Source organism: Seriola aureovittata, chromosome 16 (genome assembly GCF_021018895.1).
Source record: "Seriola aureovittata isolate HTS-2021-v1 ecotype China chromosome 16, ASM2101889v1, whole genome shotgun sequence".
Taxonomy (NCBI): Eukaryota; Metazoa; Chordata; class Actinopteri; order Carangiformes; family Carangidae; genus Seriola; species Seriola aureovittata.
Window position 1 is genome coordinate 4289017 of NC_079379.1, and position 22593 is coordinate 4311609.

General features: G+C 37.8%; 3 protein-coding genes across 4 annotated transcripts in view; 2 read left to right on the forward strand and 1 right to left on the reverse strand.

Annotated features, from left to right (window-relative positions):
* Window positions 1-650: 650 nt before the first annotated feature.
* On the reverse strand, window positions 651-4284 carry tmem238a (transmembrane protein 238a). Its single transcript, XM_056398684.1, has 3 exons — window positions 4141-4284; window positions 2138-2299; window positions 651-1108 (listed from the first exon to the last, which is right to left on the reverse strand). The coding sequence occupies exons 2-3, from the start codon at window positions 2286-2288 to the stop codon at window positions 945-947; spliced, it is 315 nt and encodes a 104-aa protein (XP_056254659.1). The 5' UTR covers window positions 2289-2299; window positions 4141-4284; the 3' UTR covers window positions 651-944.
* Window positions 4285-5240: 956 nt separating this feature from the next.
* ccdc106b (coiled-coil domain containing 106b) lies at window positions 5241-10179 on the forward strand. The gene is made up of 7 exons (XM_056399542.1): window positions 5241-5489; window positions 6699-6842; window positions 7028-7219; window positions 7424-7570; window positions 7655-7855; window positions 8029-8189; window positions 9320-10179. The coding sequence occupies exons 1-7, from the start codon at window positions 5450-5452 to the stop codon at window positions 9473-9475; spliced, it is 1041 nt and encodes a 346-aa protein (XP_056255517.1). The 5' UTR covers window positions 5241-5449; the 3' UTR covers window positions 9476-10179.
* A 2965-nt stretch (window positions 10180-13144) lies between these two features.
* cnot3b (CCR4-NOT transcription complex, subunit 3b) overlaps window positions 13145-22593 on the forward strand; it is a 34450-nt gene continuing 25001 nt past the window's right edge. For both annotated transcript variants that reach the window (XM_056399536.1, XM_056399537.1), the window contains exons 1-2: window positions 13145-13284; window positions 18005-18067. In XM_056399536.1, coding sequence (XP_056255511.1) covers window positions 18043-18067 — 25 coding nt within the window. In that variant the 5' untranslated portion in view covers window positions 13145-13284; window positions 18005-18042. The remainder of the gene's footprint in view (window positions 13285-18004; window positions 18068-22593) is intronic.

Here is a 22593-nt window from a genome sequence, read left to right on the forward strand (position 1 = left end):
ACAACCCTGTATAAAACAGACATTAAAATGAGCCTCTCTACAAATGTTAATGCACTGTTACCCGTTTACTTCATGAAATTAAAAACAGAAAAAAATAATTAAAAAAATTAAACAGTAATTGAGGCATTTACAAACATTAGTTACTGACCTCTGCACATGGCACAATTATTATTTTTTTCCTAATTTTTAAATTGAGTAAAAAAAAAGTAACAGTGCATTAATATTTTAAGAAATGCTCATTTTAATTTTTAATGCTACAGAGCAAAGAGATATTAATTATTATTTAAAGCAATGGTATAGTCTCCTGATATTCTTGAGTAATGTACAGGATATAATAAATATGTGTTAATATAGGTATTTAATATGAATATGATATATAATGCACCTATATCACAGGTGTGAAATACATGTTAAAGAAGTAAATATGAAACATATAATACATTAAAACACTAAAGGATTAGAGCATATAGTAATATATGAATCAATATACAGTATATCATGTAACATAAACATGCTACATCTACTGATACACTATATAATCTACTTGTGTTGCTCTCTCATTCTTTTTCTTAATTTTTAATTAAAATGTATTAAAGCTTACACTTGTGAAGAGAGAGATGATCTTATATTGTTGATAAAGCAGACATGTCTGATGTATAAAATGGCTTTTATTGAAATCCATAAAGAGTCCACTGCTGTTTTCAATGAGTCACATTCAAATGCTACAAGAATAAAAAATATAACTCATGAAACCAATGAAACAGTAACATTATGATTTTGTAACACAACAACACTTCTACAGTTGAAATGTTTCTGACATGCTTGTAACACTAAAGTTTTTAGTAGCACAGTTTGATTCATTGTCTGTTTCTCATATTAATACTGACAAACACAGGTACCTACAACCAGACTTTTAAAGTGAAATGTATCCACGACTTCCTCTCTCAGTGGTAGCTCTTGTAGCTGCGGATCTTGCGGCTGAGGTTGCGAGCGAGTCGGTCGACGGCGCTGCCGATGTGTCCCAGCTCCTTCTTGGCTGTCAGGCCCTCGATGTTGCCGCTGTACCACAACACCCATCCGGCCAGAGACATCAGCACGAACAGGGCTCCTGAACAGAGGTCACATCATTACGTCACATTATTTTCTTTACCAATTAGTATACAGATCATGTTTTTTTGATTAATCAGTTAGCTGTTTTGTCTGAAATAATGAAAAATGCCTGTCATTGTTTCTCAGAGGCCGAGGTAACATCTGCAAATGTCATGTTTTGTACATCCAATGATCCAAAACATTTAGTTTACTGTCATGTACGACAAAGAAAAGCATTAAATCTGCACATGCAAGAAGCTGTTTGGCATTTTTATGATTTTAAACAATTAATTGATTTACAAAATAGTTTCAGATCAAATTTGGATGAACCCTGTCAGCTCTATTCATTACGTCTTCTAAATTCACATACATACAGAAAATTTGTTGGCATGAAAACATAAAAAATAGCATTATGTTTTACAGCTGCTTCAGCACATTTAGTGAAACTTACCACTCTGTACTTGTCTCATGAAGTTGTAGTTCCATTAGAATTAGAAAGCTAATGTTCAGAATAAATACCATACCTATAAAGATTTATGTAATGTGTTATTTTCATTATTTTATTAACTTGTATATGCTTTTCTTTTATATGTATTTGTTTTCTCATTTGTGTTGCTTCTGTCTTTTTCATTATCAATTAATCCGCAGATTATTCTCACTTCATTTTTTTAATCTTAGAAAATGTCACAAAAATGCCTCTCACAATTTCCTAAAGCCCAAGGCAACGTCTTCAAAATGCTTGTTTTGTCTGACCAGCAGTCCAAAACTGAAAGATATTCAGTTTATTATCACATCAGACAAAGAAAATCCGAAAGTCATCAGAGTTGAGAAGCTGTATTAATATTTAATAGTAATGTTTGATATTTGTGCTTAAAAATGACTGAAAGTATTCACCAGCTTTCTGTTGATTGATCACTTCATCAACAAATCACTGCATCCATTACTTTTAAATTTTTGGCGAATTTAACACAGATGCAGTTTTATAAAGCAGTAGGGAGTGAAACCCACTTTTAGTTCTGATTCCAAGTTAAAACCAACACAAACATACCAGTATAGACCAGTAAGTCTCCATAGTCCTGTCCTTTGATTTCCAGACGGGCGAAGACTCCCACCAGCAGAGCGGCTCCACCCAGTAAATCCATCAACACGGCAAAGGCCAGAGCCAGTTTACAGTGGGACAGGCCGTTACACAGGCCCATCGTGAGAGGAACTGCAGGTAAAACAGAAACACATGAAAACTACAGCTGCTCGGCATCACTAAAAGTCCCATTAAAATACTGATTTGCTGCAATATCAGATTGATATTGGCTTATTGAAACATAGAAATATGCTCATTTGATGCTGTCAGTATGATGTTAGTTACTTTATATGACTGCATAACCTGACTTACCGTGACGTTAAGTCTCTATTATATGTATGTTTACTCTGATGTTGGTGCAAATTCTGAGAGGAACACAGTTTCCAGTTATTTCTGGCATGAAAATGTAAAATAGTACAAAATATGCGCTTGGGTTCACCGTTATGAATATTTAACAGTTAGCCTTTACTGATAGCTTTTTAATGTCTGACATATTTGACACGTCCAATAAGTGATACATTCCTAGATCAAGAAAAAACAACCGCTTGTACCAAAATATGAGCAGGAAAAAACACAAAGTGAATGCATTATAAAGCTGATCTGACCTCTTATCTTTCTCTTCAAGAACAGGTTCACAATGTCAAGCATGACATTAGGAGATAAGATAAAGATAATTTAAGATAATTTAAGATAAGACAAGACAAGATAAGATAATTTAAGATAAGATAAATAAGATGTACCTTTATTGATCCCCCATAGACGAAATTCAAATTTGACACAGCAGCTCAAAAGAAATAAAATAAGAATAGAAACAGGAGAAAAATTTGAAATAGTATATGGTGAGGAGTGAGAAAGGAAGGAAAGATTTGTGGAGGAAGAGTATTTTTGGGGTATAAAACAGAGGAATGAAAGACTTAGAAATGAGAATAAGAAAAGGAAGGAGAATTGAAGAAAACAAGGAAAGGGTGAAAAATGAATTGCCTTGAACTATGAGAATGTAAGTTCTACAGGTCACTTTCAATAGAATAGTGGAACTGAGCAGAAAGCCTGGAGTTACAAGTTTGTTTTAATCTACAGTTTTACATTTTCATATCATTTGCATTAATGGCTATCACTGTTGGTTGACAAACTATTTATTGTATCTAAAACAATATAATTTCCCCCTCTGAAAGATGCGTATGATTTAGTCAGCTCCTGCAGTGGAGTGTCTCTCAACGTGTTAGCTAATGCGCTAACAAACAACAACAAATAAAAAGCAAAAGACAGCAGTAGAGTAACATACAGTAACATTTTAAATAAACACATAATAAAAATACTGTTAGTGAAAGCTTTGCAAAGTGATTATGGTATTTTGAGAAAATTAAAGATGCATGTTTACTTGTTAATTCAGTTTGTTTGTACAGTTGTGACAATGGAGAGATTAAGATAGGAGAGATTAGCATTGATTAGCATTAAACCAATTCAAACTAATGAGGGATGGTTTAATGAAAAATAAAGACAAAAGTAACTTGAATAACTGCACAAAATTATTTATATTTATATTGAAACAGCTGATGCATTAGCCCAGACATAAACAGGCTTCTGTCATTATATGTTTTGGATGTTTTTAAGATCTTCAGGTATTTGTTCATGTTTCCACTTCCACACATAGTTTCTTTTAACTTACAGCCTTGTTTATGGTTTTCTGATTAACGTTTACTTCTTTATATCAACTGTGTGTTTGTGTGTTTATCTGTTTATCTTCAAAAAAAAAAATTACATTATAATATAAATTTAAGTAAGTTTGATTTCACGGTGCAGTTTTTCAAAGAAACAGAAGTTATTTCTCATTTCTGTCCATGAAGAAGACGAAATCACTGCTGAGCCAGCGTTAGTGAACCAGACCCGGAGCAGGTGAAGCTATCTTCTTCACCTGTACTTCACTTAAACCAAACATTTCATTTCACCCCGTTAACTCTTCCGCTTTCACTCACTTGTTATTGTTGTTCGTTCGGCAGCATATAAACCTCCAGTTTTACGTTTTCCTGAAGTTTTCACCGCGGACCTTCTCTGTGCTTCCGCGTTTTACCTTCCTCAGTGTTCTTACCTACCTGCGCCCCGCCCTCACGTGACAAACTTCCGGTCAGAGCTTCTTCTTCTTCTTCTTCTTCTTCTTTTCTTTCCACCATGATTTTACATATTTAGACAAAAGTCTCTGAAATTCCATAAAAACAAAGAGAGTGTGTCGTTGTGCTTTCTGTTGTTTATTATAAACTCTTTGAAATATCATAAAAAGAAAAAGAGCACATGCACGATTGAATATTACAATTACATTGTTGAAAATACAAAATTTTATTTATTCATTCATTCATTGATTTTTTTACTTTATTTAATAGTTTTTTCTCTATTGTTGCTGTCTATTTTTGTAATTTTTTTAAAAGACTGATTGTCCTTAATGTTGAACACTTCGGTTGTGAAGAAATGTAAATCGTTTTTACATGTATAAAGTCTTTGGAGGAAAATTCAACAAAGTGTTTTTGGTGATCTTATTTTTTAGGATAGATAAAACTGTACTCAGAAAAGCTTTCAGTTCAAGGCTGATTTTATAACGATCACACATATCTGTTGTTGATTTCATGAACAAAAGCTTTGACTAGTTTGTTTTCTTTTCTTGTGGCCTGTTTGTTTGGCAACTCTGGGCTGATGCTTGGTTATCCCTTAAAATCACAGATATCATGTTTTTGAATGCTCTGATATCATTTTCTGCAACAATAAATTACAGCTGAGTGTCTCAGAGGTCATCTAATAGTAATGGATAATGGAAAGAAACTTTATGAAAGATTTTAAACTATTTTTGGACTCCCTGACAAAGTTGCTGCAAAGCTAAAAACAAAAAGCCTCATATTATTATATAATATATAATTAATATATTATTTTGAGGTTAAAGTTAAATGTGCGTCTTTCTTTTTTCATTCTACCTGTATTGACACTTAACAGATTAAATCTGTTAATACTGTGTATTTGTGAATAAAGTTGAAAAGAAAAAAAATCAAGTCAGCTTGAAGCGATGTTTGGTCAAAGGTGAGGGGACACCTCCTTTCTGCGCATGTGTGAACCAAACAAACCAGAGCGCGGTGCACCTGTTGACGCCACTTATAATCAGGTAATTGCAGCGGAGAGTGTCTTTCCTCGGCTGTGGAGCAGCAGCTGTGGGTCGTTTCAGGCCGTATTACAGAAGTATAACTGAACACAGAGCGACCGAATAATACAAATAATAGCGAGTCCATCTCAAACATCCGAGTCATGAATCCTCCAACCAGCAGAGACGATACTAACCCGCCAGGTAACAGCTACGTTTACGTGTCGCATACACCTTGTGCATCTAAACCTACTGAATGACTCAGTGCATTCAAATAGCCCAACATTTCACGTGCAGTAATCAGCAAATGCGATGTTTGTCTATATGTGTGTTTTTCTATTGACAATATCTGTAATTGATTATGACATCGGAGTGTGAGGTTGTGGAGGTCAGGATCCGAAATAAGGTTCAAATTATTTTTAGACTCCTTCATCTTCAGTCTTCTTTATTGATGGGCCAATCAGTTGTAGGCTTTGTTTTTATGCTCTAAAATGTCATTTAGTTTTAAACGCTTGTTTTCTATGTTATGACTATTTTACTGATGTTCTGTTTTGTTGTTTTATTTCCATGTATTTTAAGTATTTATTTTAAGTACCATAAGTATTTATGGTTGATCCCAATGAATCATTGCTTTATTAACTTTATTATTATCTGTTATTAGAGCTGAAACAATCACTGAGTCAACAGTAATTATTTCATCTACAGCTCCTATGATGTTGATTCATTTTCTAAAATATTGATTTGCAATGAAAACATATCAGTTTTTTTAATACAACTTTCTCAAATGTGAAGTTTTTCTACTTTACTCTGTTTTTATCTCACTGGGGATTTAATGTCTCTGGCTTCTAGACTGTGAGAAGGACAAAACAAAAGACCTGAAGACGTCATATCTCCCACTGTTTTTTGGACATTTCACAGGGTGCAGAGGTGGAACACAACTTGTTCCATGATCACTTTAATTCAGCGCTGCAGCTTATCATTGCTTTGATTATTGATTAATGTTCCTTTGTGAACCCAAAGCGACATCCTGTCAGTACTTGTTTGGACCAAAACTAAAAACATCTTTCATTTATATGATGGAGACAAGCAGCAAATCCTCATGAGAATGAAAACCTGGAAGCAGAAATAATTTGACATTTTTGCATTAAAATGAGTGAAAGTTGCTGATTCATTTTCCCTCTGTCGACTAATGGTTGCAGCTCTAATTTAATAAGTCGATTATTAATACGTTTTTTTTGATGATTGTGCAGGCGAATTGACCCACATCTGCTATAAAACACTGAGTCATAGACTTTATTTTACATTAGCTAACTAAAAAAAAGAATCATCAAACAACGATGGTGAAAATAATATTTAATTGTATCAGACGTAGTTGCTTTGCAGAGTCTAATTCTCTGTTGTTTTGTTTGTCAGAGGACTACATGCCCCAGTCGTCGTCTTCATCTGCAGGAGGAGGAGGTTTGTATCTGGACGCCTATGAGGTCTCTTTTCCCCTGGAGGAGAGTATCGAGAGACCACCTGCCTATCACCTGAACCAGGGCCAGCAGATGATGGACGGTACGCCACATCTACTACACGTGACCGTATTTATTATGTATCAGTAACAAAATGGGATGATTTCTTCTTCTGTAATTTAGTTGTTTTTTTTGTTTTTTTTTACATTTTCTACTTTTCATCTCACTTTCTATTCTCTCTTTCATGTCTCTGAATACTTCCTCCTCCTCCTCCTCCTCCTCCTGCAGAGCCCATGGCGCCGGAGCTTCCTCACTCTCCGTACAGCCCTTTCATCCTGGTCTCTAACCTGCGGGCTCACCTGTACGTGGCCCTGGAGAAGAACGCCTGGCTGCAGAAGCGCATCGAGGAGCTGGAGGAGGAACGCAACTTCCTGCGCTGTCAGCTGGACCGCTTCATCGTCAGCCTGAGGACTCCAGAGGGTGAGGTGTCGAGTCATGTGATTCATCAGGAGAATGGAATATGAAGGGAAAACGTATAAAACCCTTTGGCATCCTCAAAAGCAACACGATGCGTGATGATATAGAAATATCAATCTGGATCTCGCACTATTTTCTTTTTTTCAGCTTTTTCTTTTTATTCACAGGCAAATAATCACTTTTTAATTGTATTCTGATTATTATCAGAGTGGTGTGGAGACACCCAGCGGAGCATGAAGGTCCAGCCTTCTAGCTCTCCCTCGCCCCCCTCCCCCATGACCACCAGATCTGGAATGACCCTCAAACGCCTGCAGGGACCGGGACCTCGGTCTCGCCGCAGCACCGCCATCCCTGGTGAGGAATTACTTTAACTGTCTTTTTCCCACATCATTTTGTCACAGAAATATTTAACTCTGCGTGACTTTTCCACGGCTGTAGTCAAGCAGGAGTTTCACCTGGAAGAAGACAATTACTACACTGAGGACGAGTACGTGGAGGAAGAGGAGGAGGAGGAGGAAGAAGATGACTCGTCTGTAGAGAAGGGGTCAAAGAAGAAGGGGCGAGGACGAGCCAGCGGAGAGCCGAGGATGAAGATGAGGAGGATCTTTAGGATCACCCATGGGAGGGAGAGACAGAGAGGTGAGTGCTGTATAGATACTGTATTATGTGGTGATGTAGTAATCCATGCCGACAGTGTCCATCTTCCTTTGTTGAAATTTCACCAAAGCTCAATTAAATTCCCCCGTGACTCTCGGACCTGAAAATTCCCCCTCCGCTCTTCCTCATCTCCCCCCTTCCTCATCTCCCCCCAGTTAAAGACCCAGACGGCGTTTTGATTCGTTATAAGAAGATCCTGTCCACCTACCAGAGGGTGCGGAGCATGTCCCGAGCCTTCCAGATCCACGGAGTCGACCGGAACACCATGGCCTCCACCTCCCCCATCGCAGAGCTGCTGCTGGTGGCTCCAGAGAAGGTCTGAACTCTTCTTATAAAGCCTCCTTTATATCCTGTTCTCATTTTCCCAAACATGTATTACTTTTTTTGACACATGCATGTGTAATGTATAACAATACACACTGAGATGCACTCTTTCTTTTATGTTGGGGAGCAGATCTGGTAGTGGTGTGTTAACACAGTTGAAAACAGATGGCGACAATTTCAAAACTTTTCCCATGTTGTAGGCATTTAGTTTATCCAGCAATACAAAATTAATGCTAATGTATGCTTTGCTCCATGCATCTTCAACCTTACCTGTGACTTGGTTTGTGCCTAATTTGTACATTGCTTTTGACAAAAGCAATGAACAAAATTCAATACTATTCAGTTCAGGTAGACACAGTTCAACTCTGTTTAACAGTTCAGTTGAGAAAATGAAAATGTTCATGTTTGATTATAAAGCAGGTCTAGGTTCTATATTAATACTGTGAAAGTATCAAAGCCTCAGTCCACAGAGAAATGCACACAGCCTGTATTCAGAAACTGAGCCTTAAAACCAGCCGTCAGGACTTCTGTAACTTTGTGATGTCACAACAAAGCAGTCACTGCCCTCAGCTTTCCCCCCATGGCCCACCTGGACCCACCATCCAACCTTGCACGATTTGGTTTCTCTGAGTGTTTACCTGAAATCAGGATCACTCAGAAAACAGAGAGGCTTGGAGCCTCCTCTCCTCTGATTGGCTTAGCAACCTGTTGTTACTCGAGCTCCAGAGAGAAGCCTGAGAGAGGAGATATAAAACTACACTGAGATGGTTTTTGGTTCTTAAAACCACAAATATATCTTCTTATGGGTCAATACTTCAAATAAAACAAAGAAACTGTTAAATATGGAGCTATGGTCAGTGTTGTTTTGTTCTCACAAAATCTGGTGCCAAATCTGTCTCCACAGACTGTTCTGTAATTTACAGGGTGCTGCACAAAAACAAATTATCACAATGTGGTTATTTGTTGTCATGTGTTGTTATGTGGCTTTTGTTGACCACCAAGTGGCAGCAGAGACATGGAACTGTTCAGAAATATCTTTTAAGGTGGATGCTCTCAGTCCCAGGGTTATAGCTAAACTGATTGAACTTCCCACATTGATGAAGTGTGCTGATGTTCGTGTAGGTGATAGAAGTCGGAGAGTTCGAGGCATCAAAGGAGAAGCTGTTGGATTACGCCCGGCGGTGCTACAAGACCATGGACGAGCAGACGCATGCAAAGGTCCAGGCCATGAAGAAGACTCACAAACTGCTTCCCATCTCCTACAGGTTCAGAAACTGACCGGGACGAGAGGTTTCTACACTAAACATGCAGAATGTTTATTTAATAATCTTTTGCTTTAAGTGAGGAGATTAGATGCTAAATTGCAGGATTGATACGGTGTACAGAATCATTGCCAACAAGCTGCTTGACTTATATAAATATCTTTCTTTTTCATTTTTATTTTTTGTTCAGCTGTTTAGATTGGTAAGGAGGTTTTTTCTTTTTTGTTGGTTTTTTTTCTTGTAGTCTAAAGTTACTGGACGTCACATAATATTAACAGAAGATGACTGATTTTCACGCCTGCTGACATTTTACAGAGCAGGTGTCGAAGTGCTAAATGAGTAAATTTGTTTATTTTGGACAAAAACTGTTTAAGATGTGAAATAATATTTTTGTTCTGTTCTATATGAGTATTTACAGATCCCTGACATGACTGGCCCTCTTTTCTTTTTCTTTTTGTTTTTCTATTAGATGAGAGAGGAATATTTATTATTTATGTATGATTATGTATTTTGACACAGTATTTTGTAGTTTATAAGTGACTATTTTGTGAAACATTAATATGCATCATTGAAAGGGATAATTGTTTTTTCATACATCTTGTGCCTAAGTTATTTATTTAATTTAAGTTGGACAGAATGATGCTGTAGTGTTTTCAATTGTATGATATCAAAAAGTTTAAAATGTCATATAATGAGACAAAGTAAATGACTTTAAATGTACGATTGTTTTGGTGGTTTTGTGCAGCCAGGACTTGATTCATGAAATGACCAAAGAGTGAAGAGTGAAAATGAAAGAATGAATATGGCCTTTTGAGTCCAGCATTCAAATGAGAACATGAGAAATAACGACACTGACTTCTCTGATCTGATTTCACATTTCAAGCAACAAGCTTATGCTCCCATTGAGAAAACTCTTGAAAGAAGTTAATAGTATGACTGTATTCCTCAACATACAGGGATTTAAACAGTTGATTCATTCAAACAATTTACATGTTGAAGTAATTGTTTATGACCTGAGATCATAAAAAAGCAATGAGACTGAAAATGTCTCATTTATTATACAGATACGGCTGTGTTCAATGATATCATTAATAGTAGTTTACGGATTGCAGCGCCCTCCAGTGGAAGAAAGGAGGAATGCAACATGTCAGTTAAGACAAACTGCAGCGATAGAGGATCAGAGAGCTCTGATTGATGGTTTCTGAAATTAGAATTTGGAACCAAAACACTATGAATCTTGGGATGTGCTATATTTTTATGTATTCATTTATTTTAAAGAGATTTTCAACTTTTATTTTTTGTTTTTATTATTTATTTAGATGGGCCTTTATCCAAATATGTAAAACACAGTAACATAGTAAAATTACCATGAAACAAATTGAGCTTTCATGACTGATCACTTAGAAAAGCTGTTTTTGTTGTTTTGTTTTTTTTTTGTACTTCTGTGGGTACGTAGTTCCACATATTGAACCCCTGGACAGATGAAGTATTTGTAGTACTTATTGAACAGACATTTTAATGCAGAATGAGTCTCTGTGTCTGGCTTGAAACTGCAGGAAAGCTTTTCAAGAAATATATTTATACATGTAAACACATATTTATGTAAACACAGAGACTCATTATTAAGTACATAAACACATTTTCAAGTGGATACAGTCTAGGGCCAAGCCTATGTGGACATCCCTGTCCAAATACAATTGATCTGGGTTGTTTTTTCCCTTTTGGTCTAGGTCAGTTTGTTCCTGTGAAGAAATCTCAATAGTATTTGCTTCATCTCATATTTTAGACAGTCGTGTTCTTCCAACTTTGTGGCAGCAGTTTGTGTTTGTCCCTTCATTGTCTGAACCTGACCACGCCCCGGCAAACAAAGCCAGGTCCATAAAGAAATGGTTTTCCCAGTTTGTTGTGGGAAGAACTCATGGTCTGCAGAGACCTCTGACCTTCACCCCATCTAACAGCACTGACTGTGAGCCAGGACTTATCACCTAACATCAGTGCTGGACCTCACTAATGCTCATGTGGCTGAATGGGAGCAAATCCCTGCCAGGATTCAATCAGAAGAGTGGAGGCTGTTGTGGCAACAGATTAATGCCGATGGCTTTGTAATGAAATGTTCAACAGTCACATATGAGTGTAATCTTCAGGTGTCCTCATACTTTTGGCCATATGGTGAGAATAATACTGTTGAAATAAGACTTGCATTGCATTTGGAATCTATTGATATGCTAATTTCATGTAAATGTATTCAAACAGGTGCCATCTGTATTTTGTATGCATTAAGAAATACACTGATACTGGGTCAGCACGTGATCCTACGACCTATGGGGGGTCAGTGGAGCATCTGCACAGTGAAGCCTTTAAAATCTGATCTGAATATAACTGGCTGTTTTCATCAATCACAGTGACATCCAACATAGATAGGTGATTTTCATGAATCATAATGAGGGTCAGTGACTGCAGGTTCAAAACCAAACAGCCAATTATGAAACTTATATTTTCTTCAGTCACCTCATTATGGCTCCACATGGGAATGACATCGGTCTTTCCTAGGAGGATGAGAGGACGTTGGAAACATCACAGTGTTGCTGACAGTGTGTTTTTACAGGCATCAGGACTGGAGGTCACAGTCACAGGTCACTGGACGACTTGTTCATTCATCCATTCATTACTAGTTCAGGGAAGTCCGGTTGAAGGTAGGTAAAAAGTAAAAATACATACATTTAATACAGAATATGTAGAAATGAAGTAACCTAAATACATGTTTATTTTACAGTGTAACGTTTTTGTTGTTGGAAAAAAATTGTGATAAATGAAACCTCCAAACAATTAATTTAAATATAACAGTGGATTGTTTTACTCTAAAGCCAAGCGGAGTTACAGACCTATCTATGATTTATGAAATTAATGTAACCGTGAAAAAGAGCAGCAGCAGCTTCATCCCATGTGCAATAAAACTGCTGACCGCAAATACAACATGCACACAAACACAAACACATAGACCTATATAGACCTGGATCACTCCAAACCACTCACTCACTGTATTGCACATCTGTATTACATCATCTGGCACAGGTCACTTTTATTTACTGTTAAATTCTGTGCTACCTCTTCTGGAACAAGGCACTTCGTTTTTCACAGTACACTCGGTCCTTGTATTTCTATTATGTCATAATGTGTCATATTTATTGTAGTGTATTTATTGTTTTCCTGTAATTTGTGTAGTAAGTGTATTTATCATTTTATTGTCTTTTCATTCTGCCAGACGTGTGATAATGTATGGTTGAAATGACAATAAAGCTTGATTTGACTTGATGTGAAAACAAACAGTCAAGTAATTAATTGAGAATTTTAATTATTAGCAGGACATTCTGCCTTGTAAGTAAAAACAGAAAAGCGATAACCTTGTCAGATAAACACATCATTTTGACGTAAAATCATGCAGGGATAAACTCAACTTCCCAGAGCACAACGCGGCAGCAGAAGGGGGGTCTGGGGGGGCTTTCACCTTTGCCATCTGTCCAATCCTAGTGCGAGTTGTACGGGAAGTAGTAAAACCAGACTCTCTTGACGGACAGCAGGCTTCATCGAATAGAAGTGCGGGAGCGGCCGCAGCGGGCCAATCACAAGCGAGGTGGGCGGGACTCGTGTCCAACAGGGCATCGGAGGAGGAGGAGGTGTTCCTGGTAGCCATCTTGGATGTGCGGAGTGATTGTTTAGCGAGAAGAATTGTGAAAATTTTTAGAAAATAAGCCTTTATACTGAATCGCTGAAGATTTACCAGAGTGGGGCGACTGAGGAAAGGAATCGTAACTCGGAAACATCCAGGTAAGTGGGCTGCAGAGCCAAAGGTGATGGATTTCTGTGCCGTCCCCCCCTTTCTCTCCGCCTCTCTCTTCTTTCCAAATTGTGTCTCCCACATCAAACAGCGCAGCCGGTGGGAAACTGCAGCTCTCCACGCTGCTGGAGTCCGTGTTTTTGCTCCTAAAACGGGGAAACACAACTTCTTGTGCAGAGCCGCGGTGTGTAAGCGGAGTATGGAGTTTGTTTTTGAAGTGTATCCGCTCGGAGGTTTTTGCCCGCGGGCTGCAGTTGGCACCAATGATACCCGCGTTGTTTATAAACATCCCCGGATAACGAATGTGTGACCCTCAGTACAAAAACACTGCTCGGTTGTTTATGTGTAGTTTTTCGATTTGACTGTAAAATACCGAAGGAACAGGCTGTGAAAGTGTCCTCAGTTGATACAGATCTGAGCACCTGTTTGGAAAAGATATGATCAAGCCAATATAGACAAGTTTTTGTTTATATTAAAGTCGTGTTAATCAATATATAGTGTAGTTACCAAAATATAACATGTATATAAACTGTGAGCCAGAGTTTGATGTCTTAGTTTCAAGTTTATTTCTCAGTTTATGTGTGAAATAGCACAGTCAAACTAGCAAAACAAATAATCAACTCATAAACATAAAATATAAATATAAACATATGTTTGTTGACACAATCAAAAAGTAGTTTAGGTTTTACTTTGGAGTAGAATAATTAATTGCTACATTTCTTTATGGTTTATTGCAATGTTATCTAGCACATTATTGATACCAGTATCACAAAAATCAGGGTGATATGAACACAATTTTTTTCATATCTTTATGTATTTTTGACATTTTTAGCTTTGTTTGACAGCAACAGGAAAGAAGTTAAAGTAAAGCGAGAAAGGAGAGATAACACAACATAAACCAGGGACGTTGCAATCACATGGGCAACATCTCGCACCCGAGGCCAGCAGGACACCTCCATATGATCAAAATTAAAGAATAGGTTTGGCAATATTCTGTATTTTTCTTGTCAACAAAAGCCACAGAAAGACCAATATCAATAGTAACTAGCTAAAACCTGGCAATATATCCCAACTTTATGAAAGTTATAAAGTTGTTTTTTGTTTGTTTAAACTGTTTTTGATTTCAGTTTCACAGTTTGTGGTGCTGTAGCTAAAACTAATACAGTCTGATACAACAGCCCTGCAGTAAACCCTACCCTTGTGTTGTACCCTTCCTAATATTTAGTCTACACTCACTGACATGTGTGGGGTGGATACAATTTCAAAAACATATCTTAATGCAACACAAAAAAACACCTTTGTATAAGACTGCATTTTAGCAGGGTGTATTTAAGTAAAGTAAATTCAAGTGTTTCCTCTCAAGTAATCACAGACAGATTTGAGTAAAATGAAATACAAGACATGATATCCTAATATGAAAAAATGGGATTAGTAAGTAGAAATATATAGTATCATGTTGTGGCTTTTCCTCTGATTGACACAGATATTTAAATAACATCAGTATTCATGAAGTCAGATTCAGTGGTGCAGGTTCCCCCTCACAATATCCCTGCTGATATCTGCACATAAGGTCTGAAATGTATTCTTACACAAAAGACACAGACAGTAATGTGAAACCTTCATGAGACGCAGTTGGTGTTTTTATTTCACGGTTATGTGTCCTTCAGTTGAGTGTTTTGATATCAGGTCCATGTATAAAGCCACTTAAACTTACTGTTGCATCCACATATTGTTATCTCAGTGCTGTTACCCAAGGCAGGAAACAATGACAGATAATAAACTAGCAAGTTGCACTTTCAAAAACACAGGAAATTAAGAAAATCTTAAAGCATAATGTTAAGAATTACTCCGTGTGAGTCAAAACTAGGTGTAGTCAGTAGTAAAGAAGCAATTTTAAAATTACTGGTATTTCCTTTTGAGCGCTCCTGATCATATTCAGATTAGACAGTCAGCTGCTCCTTGATAAACATATATAAAATGCATCAGAGGATTTCTGTTGGTGTATATAATTATAGAAGTGTTAAGTTAACCAAAAAATGGATAATAGATAAAGCTACAGCCAAAATAGTCATCCGGCAAGGACCACTGATGGACCCAAGGCCACCAGTTGGGAACCAAAGATAACAATGATAACACCTTTAGCTGAACTGAGGCGTTTTATTTGTTCTTCTGTAACCAGTAGTTTTCCTCAGGGTATGTGTCAGGACAGCGTTATGGACTCTAGATTTCTGCAGCTGCAGCATGGTCAGAAATGCCTTTGTTTAATGGCCTGTGTCCCAATGTGATAACTGGCTCCACTGTTGACCTGCTGCCAGTTTGTGCCTTAAAGCTGAGATGGCATATTGTCCCTCACCTCAGACTGCATGTTTAAAATGTCTTCTCAGCGTGTGCTCCTCTTCCCATCAACAAACATACTCTGTGTGACTTTGAATGCAACTTAGTTGCTTTTTGGGTCGAGAGGATCCAAGCCGAACTTATGCCTGTGAAATTCCAATTTTAAGTGTTGCTCGGTGGATCAGATGCACTAGAGAAGGAAAAGTCGAGCAGAACTTCTTTACTTCTTTAGTAAAGGTCTATATTTACATTTTTACAGTGGAGAAAGGAAACATTAAACACCTCATTTGAGACCTGCCGTTCTCTGTTGTAGGCCCTACAATAAGACACATGTTAAGGTCATGAATCACATACAAAAGATAACTCTTGAGATAATATCAGTTTTTATCTGCTCAGCTTTGCAGTAGATGTTCTCGAGTTAGTATTAAATATGATATGTAGTTCAACAATTAAGTAAGCTGTTCTGTAAACCACGTACAATATTGTCACATTTTATGTTTTAGCGGCTGTTCTGGTGAATCAAATGAAAAGTTTTAGATCATTTTTTATGTAAAACTTGTAATTTATAGTTGCATGTTCAGTTGAAATTATTATGACTAAACTAGTTTTATTTATGTTAAGCTTGACTAGACATGAGGTGAAAATTTAAAGGAAAAACCTGAAAAATGTGTGGAGAAACAAGATGACGATGCCCCCAACCATAGGTCACTTAATGATTTGATGAGTATAAAATGATGTGAATCATATCTGACCCTTTTCGAATCCCTTATCCCTACTTTTAGGTAGTTAGTTTAGTGGGGAAAGAAGACAACTTTTTAAGAGCTTTTGTAATTTCTAAGTTTTGCTAATGCTAAATAGCTAACATTAGCATTAACAGCTGTTGCTTACTCACAAGTCTAAAAAAATAACATTGTGAATTCAGCATCAAACTTTACTTTTGTTTTACCCACCAACAGCTGTCTCCAGAGGTGGAAAGCATCGCCAATAACTCTCGTCTCTATCACGTCCCGGCCCGTCTCATCATTTTCTGATAGCAACTCACTTTAGCCTCCAATCTGCCCTGAAGATGCAGCGCCGCTCAGAGGATGTATTATAACCTCTTGTCTTGTAAACGCAACAATGGCCGAAGCTCTTGTTGAGCTCCTGGGAAAAGGCCACATTACAAAAAGCCCTTTTTAAATGTTTTTATTTTACTCAGTAACGTATCTAAACCACAGAGATATTACTTTGTTTAACGTCTGTAAGGCTTTCACATCATATTTTGTCAGTGCTCTGTGACGCTCATTAACCCTGTCCTGACTCATGTTTCCTTTTGCTTCGAGGGAAAACATCATTTTCTCATCACTTGGAGGCTGTGCTCCAGATGCAGTAGCCATAGACATTAAAGTAAAAACAAAACAGTTGAAATAATATTAATTCTGCTTCAGCAGTCAGCAGATTTTCTGCATGCACATTGCACTCAACATTCATTGTGGTACTGCTACAGGTCACAGAATCTGATGGGTCACAAAATACAGTGTAACACCAGCAGCAGGCTGAGGCTCGAGCACTCAAGTTATCAAAAATGAAAAAAGATCTCATTTTAACATGATGGGCAGTAGATCAATATTAAAGCAGAGGAATGAAAGATTCAATAAAAGATTTGTTGGCCATGAAGCTCAGGCAATCCTGTTATTTTACCAACTTGGAATCAGCCCTTCAATAAATTCACAACATCCATGATTTACATCAGCTGATAGGGTGCAGTTTAAATTCATCTCATCAGAACCCAGCATGGCTACACGCATGAAATGGCGTCACATGCAGCAGGTTCAGACTTGTTCTCTGAAAGTTGTTGAAAAACAAAAAATTATTAGCTGACGTAGAAGCTGAGCAGGCAGGTTTAAGCGAAGTAAGTCCACCAAATCAGTTGCCTGAAATTACACCTGAAATAAATGTAACAACACAGATACATGAAAGAAGAATCGTCAGGATGTTTAATTTAGTTACAGCTTCAGATTCCTGTAGAGGCATTGGGGAGGATAAAGGTCAAACTTAACTGCTGAGCTCTGGAGTTGACAGGGGTTCATGCGTTGCTCAAAGACACTACAACAGGGCAGCTACCTGCTAATAAAGAGGAAAATGGCCTCCACATTTCTCTCTGTATGTCCCACATCCTTCCTCTTCACCACCTTTCCATCAGTGCCTTCATCTTATTTTTTCACTTTTTTTTTACTGTGATTTGACAGTTTCTTTTTATCTTTGCATGTTTTTTTGTGTTAAATTCTTTGTCTCATTTTGTAAAATATACAGCAGTGTTAATGAATGTGCACTGTCCCTGTCTAAATACACGATAAATACACAAATAAACATTTGTTTGTCTCTTTTTTTCTGCAGTGAAAGAAGGCATGAAGACAACATCCTAGTCATCAGTCATGGCCGATAAAAGGAAACTTCAAGGTGAGCTTTCTGACTGAGTGTGTGTGTGTTTGTGTGCGTCTTCAAACAGCTGAGCTGATGCATATGTGCACGAGGATTTGTTGTGGTCGGATCAGGTGCCAGGTGGGTGAGGTTTACCACAAATTATAATAGAGGAAATGCCAAGATCACAGAGGAGCTTTTCACAGTTGATGTGATTTTATATTGCTGTGATTGGAAAGTCCCATCGTAGCAGCTCCACCTATGTGTCACTCTAAATAAGTTAAAAAATGTTTGCAGCGTAAGTGTGATCACACCTTCTGCTGCCTGGTTATTGTGTCTTTTGCTTCGCAACCTGACGTGGACAAATATCCTTTGGTGCATTTCCACATTTAGTTTCACGCTGCTTGGGTTAAAAGAGAGCTGTGGCTTGTAAACAAAAGTCACATGCGCTCACAAGTAGCTTGTTTACTGAGTTGTGTAAGCTGTCATCCTGCCAGGTTAGAGGTTTTTGGCTCCAGAGGGAGTCTGAATTAAATCTGATTTTGCTTCCTGTAGCTTCAGGTACAACATGATGCACTTGCACAAGAGTTTTTGTGCCACGTTCTACCTCCTCCGGTGTTCGGCGTAAATGAAAACACATGATGAAAAGACTGAAAGGAGCAACGGTGCAGATTGTCCTCAGATGAATTTGTTAGTCGCTGATTTTCAGTGTCTCTTTCTGCGTCCATATCAGGCTGCATCTCTGCTCTAAAGGCACTGCATTTTATAACCTATCCCGCAACAAAATGCACCATGATTAGCTTAAAAGAAACTTGCATTTTCAAGGGTTCATCAACTGGCTCAACAGAATTAAAGGAGAAAAATCTCCAGTTTAAATCAGGGAACCTTTAAAGGACGTACACACTATAGGCTTAGTTGACTTAATGCAACAACTGTCAAGCACAATTTAAGTTAATGTACAGATCAAAGATCAAGTACAGATCAAGATTGAACAACAATAGAATGAATAAATAAAGAACCATAACTACACAACACTATGTGCTGAATAATGTACTTTAAAGTAGTGAGAATATACTATGGTACATTGTACATTAGTGCAAGAATATAATGTCAGACATGAACGTAAGTGCGGGCGGCTGTGGCTCTGGGGGTAGAGCGGGTCGTCCACTAATCAGAAGGTTGGTGGTTCGGTTAAATTGTCCTTGGGCAAGATACTTAACCCCAAATTGTCCCTGATAGTTGCCATTAGTGTGTGAATGTGTGTGTGAATGATAGAAGCACTCTGTGTGTAGAAGTAAGCGCTGTATGACTGTGTGTGTGAATGGGTGAATGTGGCTTCCATTGTAAAGCGCTTTGAGTGGTCGATAAGACTAGAAAAGCTCTATGTAAGTGCAGTCCATTTAACATCCAACTGTAGCTCACAGGCAAGCAAACATGCAAATGTAGTTACAGTCCTGTGTTTCAACAAGAGACATGGAAGTGAAGATTAAACATTCAAACATTTCAAGTTTTATTTTATGAAGGTAGATTGTTGTTACACTCTTGATACTGTGTCAGAGCAGCTCATGATACCTCTGGTAGGGATGCTTCGATTGATCCGACACCGTTCATCAGTGGCTGATTTCCATTAAAAATATGTGATTGATAGATCGACATTCATGCTCCTTGTCACCGATCACCTGTGTTTAATACTCTGGTGTCTGCGGCTGAGAGCAGCACTCTGCTGTGTCGTGTAGTCCCGCCTCCCACCTTGTTCACTGTGCTGGACGCGCGACAGGACACCAAAACAACTCAACGTGTCAGCTGTGTGGAACTTTTACAGTGTGTGTGACTGATATAACATATGCCATCTGCAGTGCATGACAAAGGTGATCGGTATCGGCTGTGGATCAGCCAATCTCACACACAGATGATCAGTATCATTATCGGCAGCAAAAAAATTCGATTGTGGCATCTCTAAACACATTAGAATGAAAAAGATAAAACCACATTACACATTCACAATAATAGGAATGTACTATGATATACTATATATTAGTGCAAGAATATAATGTCAAAAATACTTGTGGTCTCTGGTGGATGTAACTTGCTCACAGACAAGCAAACATGTAGTTATAGTCTTGTGTTTCAACCAAGGTGATTAATGTTCATTGAACTGAATATTAAAGATTCAAACATTAAGTTTCTGATAAGTTTTATGTCATGAAGGTAGATTTTGTTACACTCTTGTCAGAGAAGCTCCTAATATCTCTGTGAATCAGGACATTTAGGCCGATGCAAACCAGTGAGCAGGACTGCTTGGTGGATTGTAATGTTGTGATGCGGACAGGTGGAACAGTGAAGAAGAGACACTCCTGTCAAATGATTATGTCAATGAGCAGTTCATCTGTTGATAATATATATATATATATATATATATATATATACATATTTATATTAGTAATAAATGAGTAATTTCACAACACCACACCTCTGGTTGAAGGTGTGTGTTTGTTTTCTTTTGCTGTTTTGCTTTAACACTTCCTCTTTGTGCTTAGCGTGCCATTGTGTCCATGTGTGTCGGCAGACATCTGTACTAAAGTAGTTCATGATGCTGGCACACTTTCACAGACAGACACACTTTGTTTTTATTGAGAAGAGTCAGGATCTGACTCTTCTGCCTCCCCCCCCCCCCCTCTCTCTCTCACTGCTTTTTATTTTAAAACTTTAAACAGTGTGACGCTGACATTGACTGATATGTCCAACGGTTCACAGTACTCTGATGACACCCAGCATCTGAACACTCACCACAACAAGCCTCGTAACCCGACCCAGAGCTTTGTGTAAAGACAGAAAACCTCGAGGCTCCGCTCTGTCCCGCAGAACATTTTCCTCACTGTTCTTTACTTTGATGTTATTTTCAACTGACGTTTGTCACCGCAGGCTGAAAACACACTTTTTTGACAGGATTCATCCTCGATGATTCTCCTGTCAGCGTCACTCATTTCCTCAAATGGCGCTCCTGTGACTTCCCCCACTGAGCGGCTGTCATATTAAAAACAATACACACACGTATCTCCCCTTAAATCTCCTCATTCAGAAGAAAAGATGGAGCGCAGGAGGCACCAGCTCAGCTCTGTCAAATTGTAATGTATTATTACAGAGGAGGTGGACTTTCATCTAAAAATAACACAGTTGCAGCAGTATCTTAACATCGAGGCTGTTTAAGGTCAGACAACTTGGGTCGTTGTCGTCGCTGCTGGTTGTTGCATCTTTCCCCATCACTCCTCGTTTCTTTGTCAGTAACCGCACAGTGGATTAAATATCAATCAGAACGATGTAGAGATGATGTTTGAGGCAGGAGCTGAAGTTGGAAGAGGTTGTCATTGTTTTTAAAGCGCTGGAAGGGTTTTTCAGTCTTGTGAATAGTCTTCAGTCTGCTGCTCTGCAGAATCTCAAAATGTCATTTTGTCATTTAGCTGCAAAAAAAAAAAAGAGCCACGGCCCGTCTCATCCCTTTCCGATAGTGACTCACTGTAGCCTCCAATCTGCCATGAGGCCATAGCACCGCTCAGAGGGCACATTATAACTTTTTGTGTTGTAAATGCAACAATGGCCAAAGCTCTCGTCAAGCGACAATCACCACCACCCGCTCCAGGCAAGAAACCATGTTACAAATAGCCCCTTTAACACCGACGTGTCCAGTTTTAAATTAGGTTTAAAACTGTCCTAATTAGTCTGACCAGTTCTGAATTTCTGTGTTGCTATCAAGAGTGAAAGAGGAATAATAATATTTATATATTTACAGGCAGCGATAGTCAATATTGTAATATTTAAAAGTCAGTCTAACTGGTAATTAATTATTTAAAGTGAAAACTACAAATAAAATCCAAACAAATAAATTAAACATGAATTCAGATGAGTGCATCTGGGTCTTATATTGGTGATAAGATGTATCGGTTGGGTGCGTCTGTCTCTTCTCAGCAGCTGTTGTTTTGAACTTTCTACCTTTTCATACACAGAAACAAACTGACGATTGTGTACAAACTGTGACTGAGACGACGTAACAAATTCACATTATGCTACTTTCACTCTCGAAAATATCAGGATTACAAGCTCAGAGAAATGTATAATACAGGAAGTTGGGATTTTTTCTTTTGTGATCTGCAGATTGCAGATGTGTGATGTTTGTATGCAGATGTTGTTGTTACGATCCTTCATATTTGTCACGTTTATGACAGATTGTCTCTGTTCATAAAAAACAAACAGTTTCCGCTTTTACTGCTCAGACTGCAGTCACATAGTAAAGAATCAGATTCGATCAGATGTAGGAGTTAGAGCTACAACTAACAATTACTGTTGTTATTTATTTATTAATCTGACAATTATTTTTTTAATTAATCATTTAGTTTATTTAATGTCAGAATATAGTGAAGAATATCTGTCTGAGTTGCTCAGTGCGCAGGACGACGTCTTCAGTTGTCTTGTTTTGTCCGAGATTCAGTCAAACTAAAGATTTTCAGTTTAATATGATATAAAACAGGAAATCTCACTTTAACAATTAAACAGTTATCCAAATATGATTA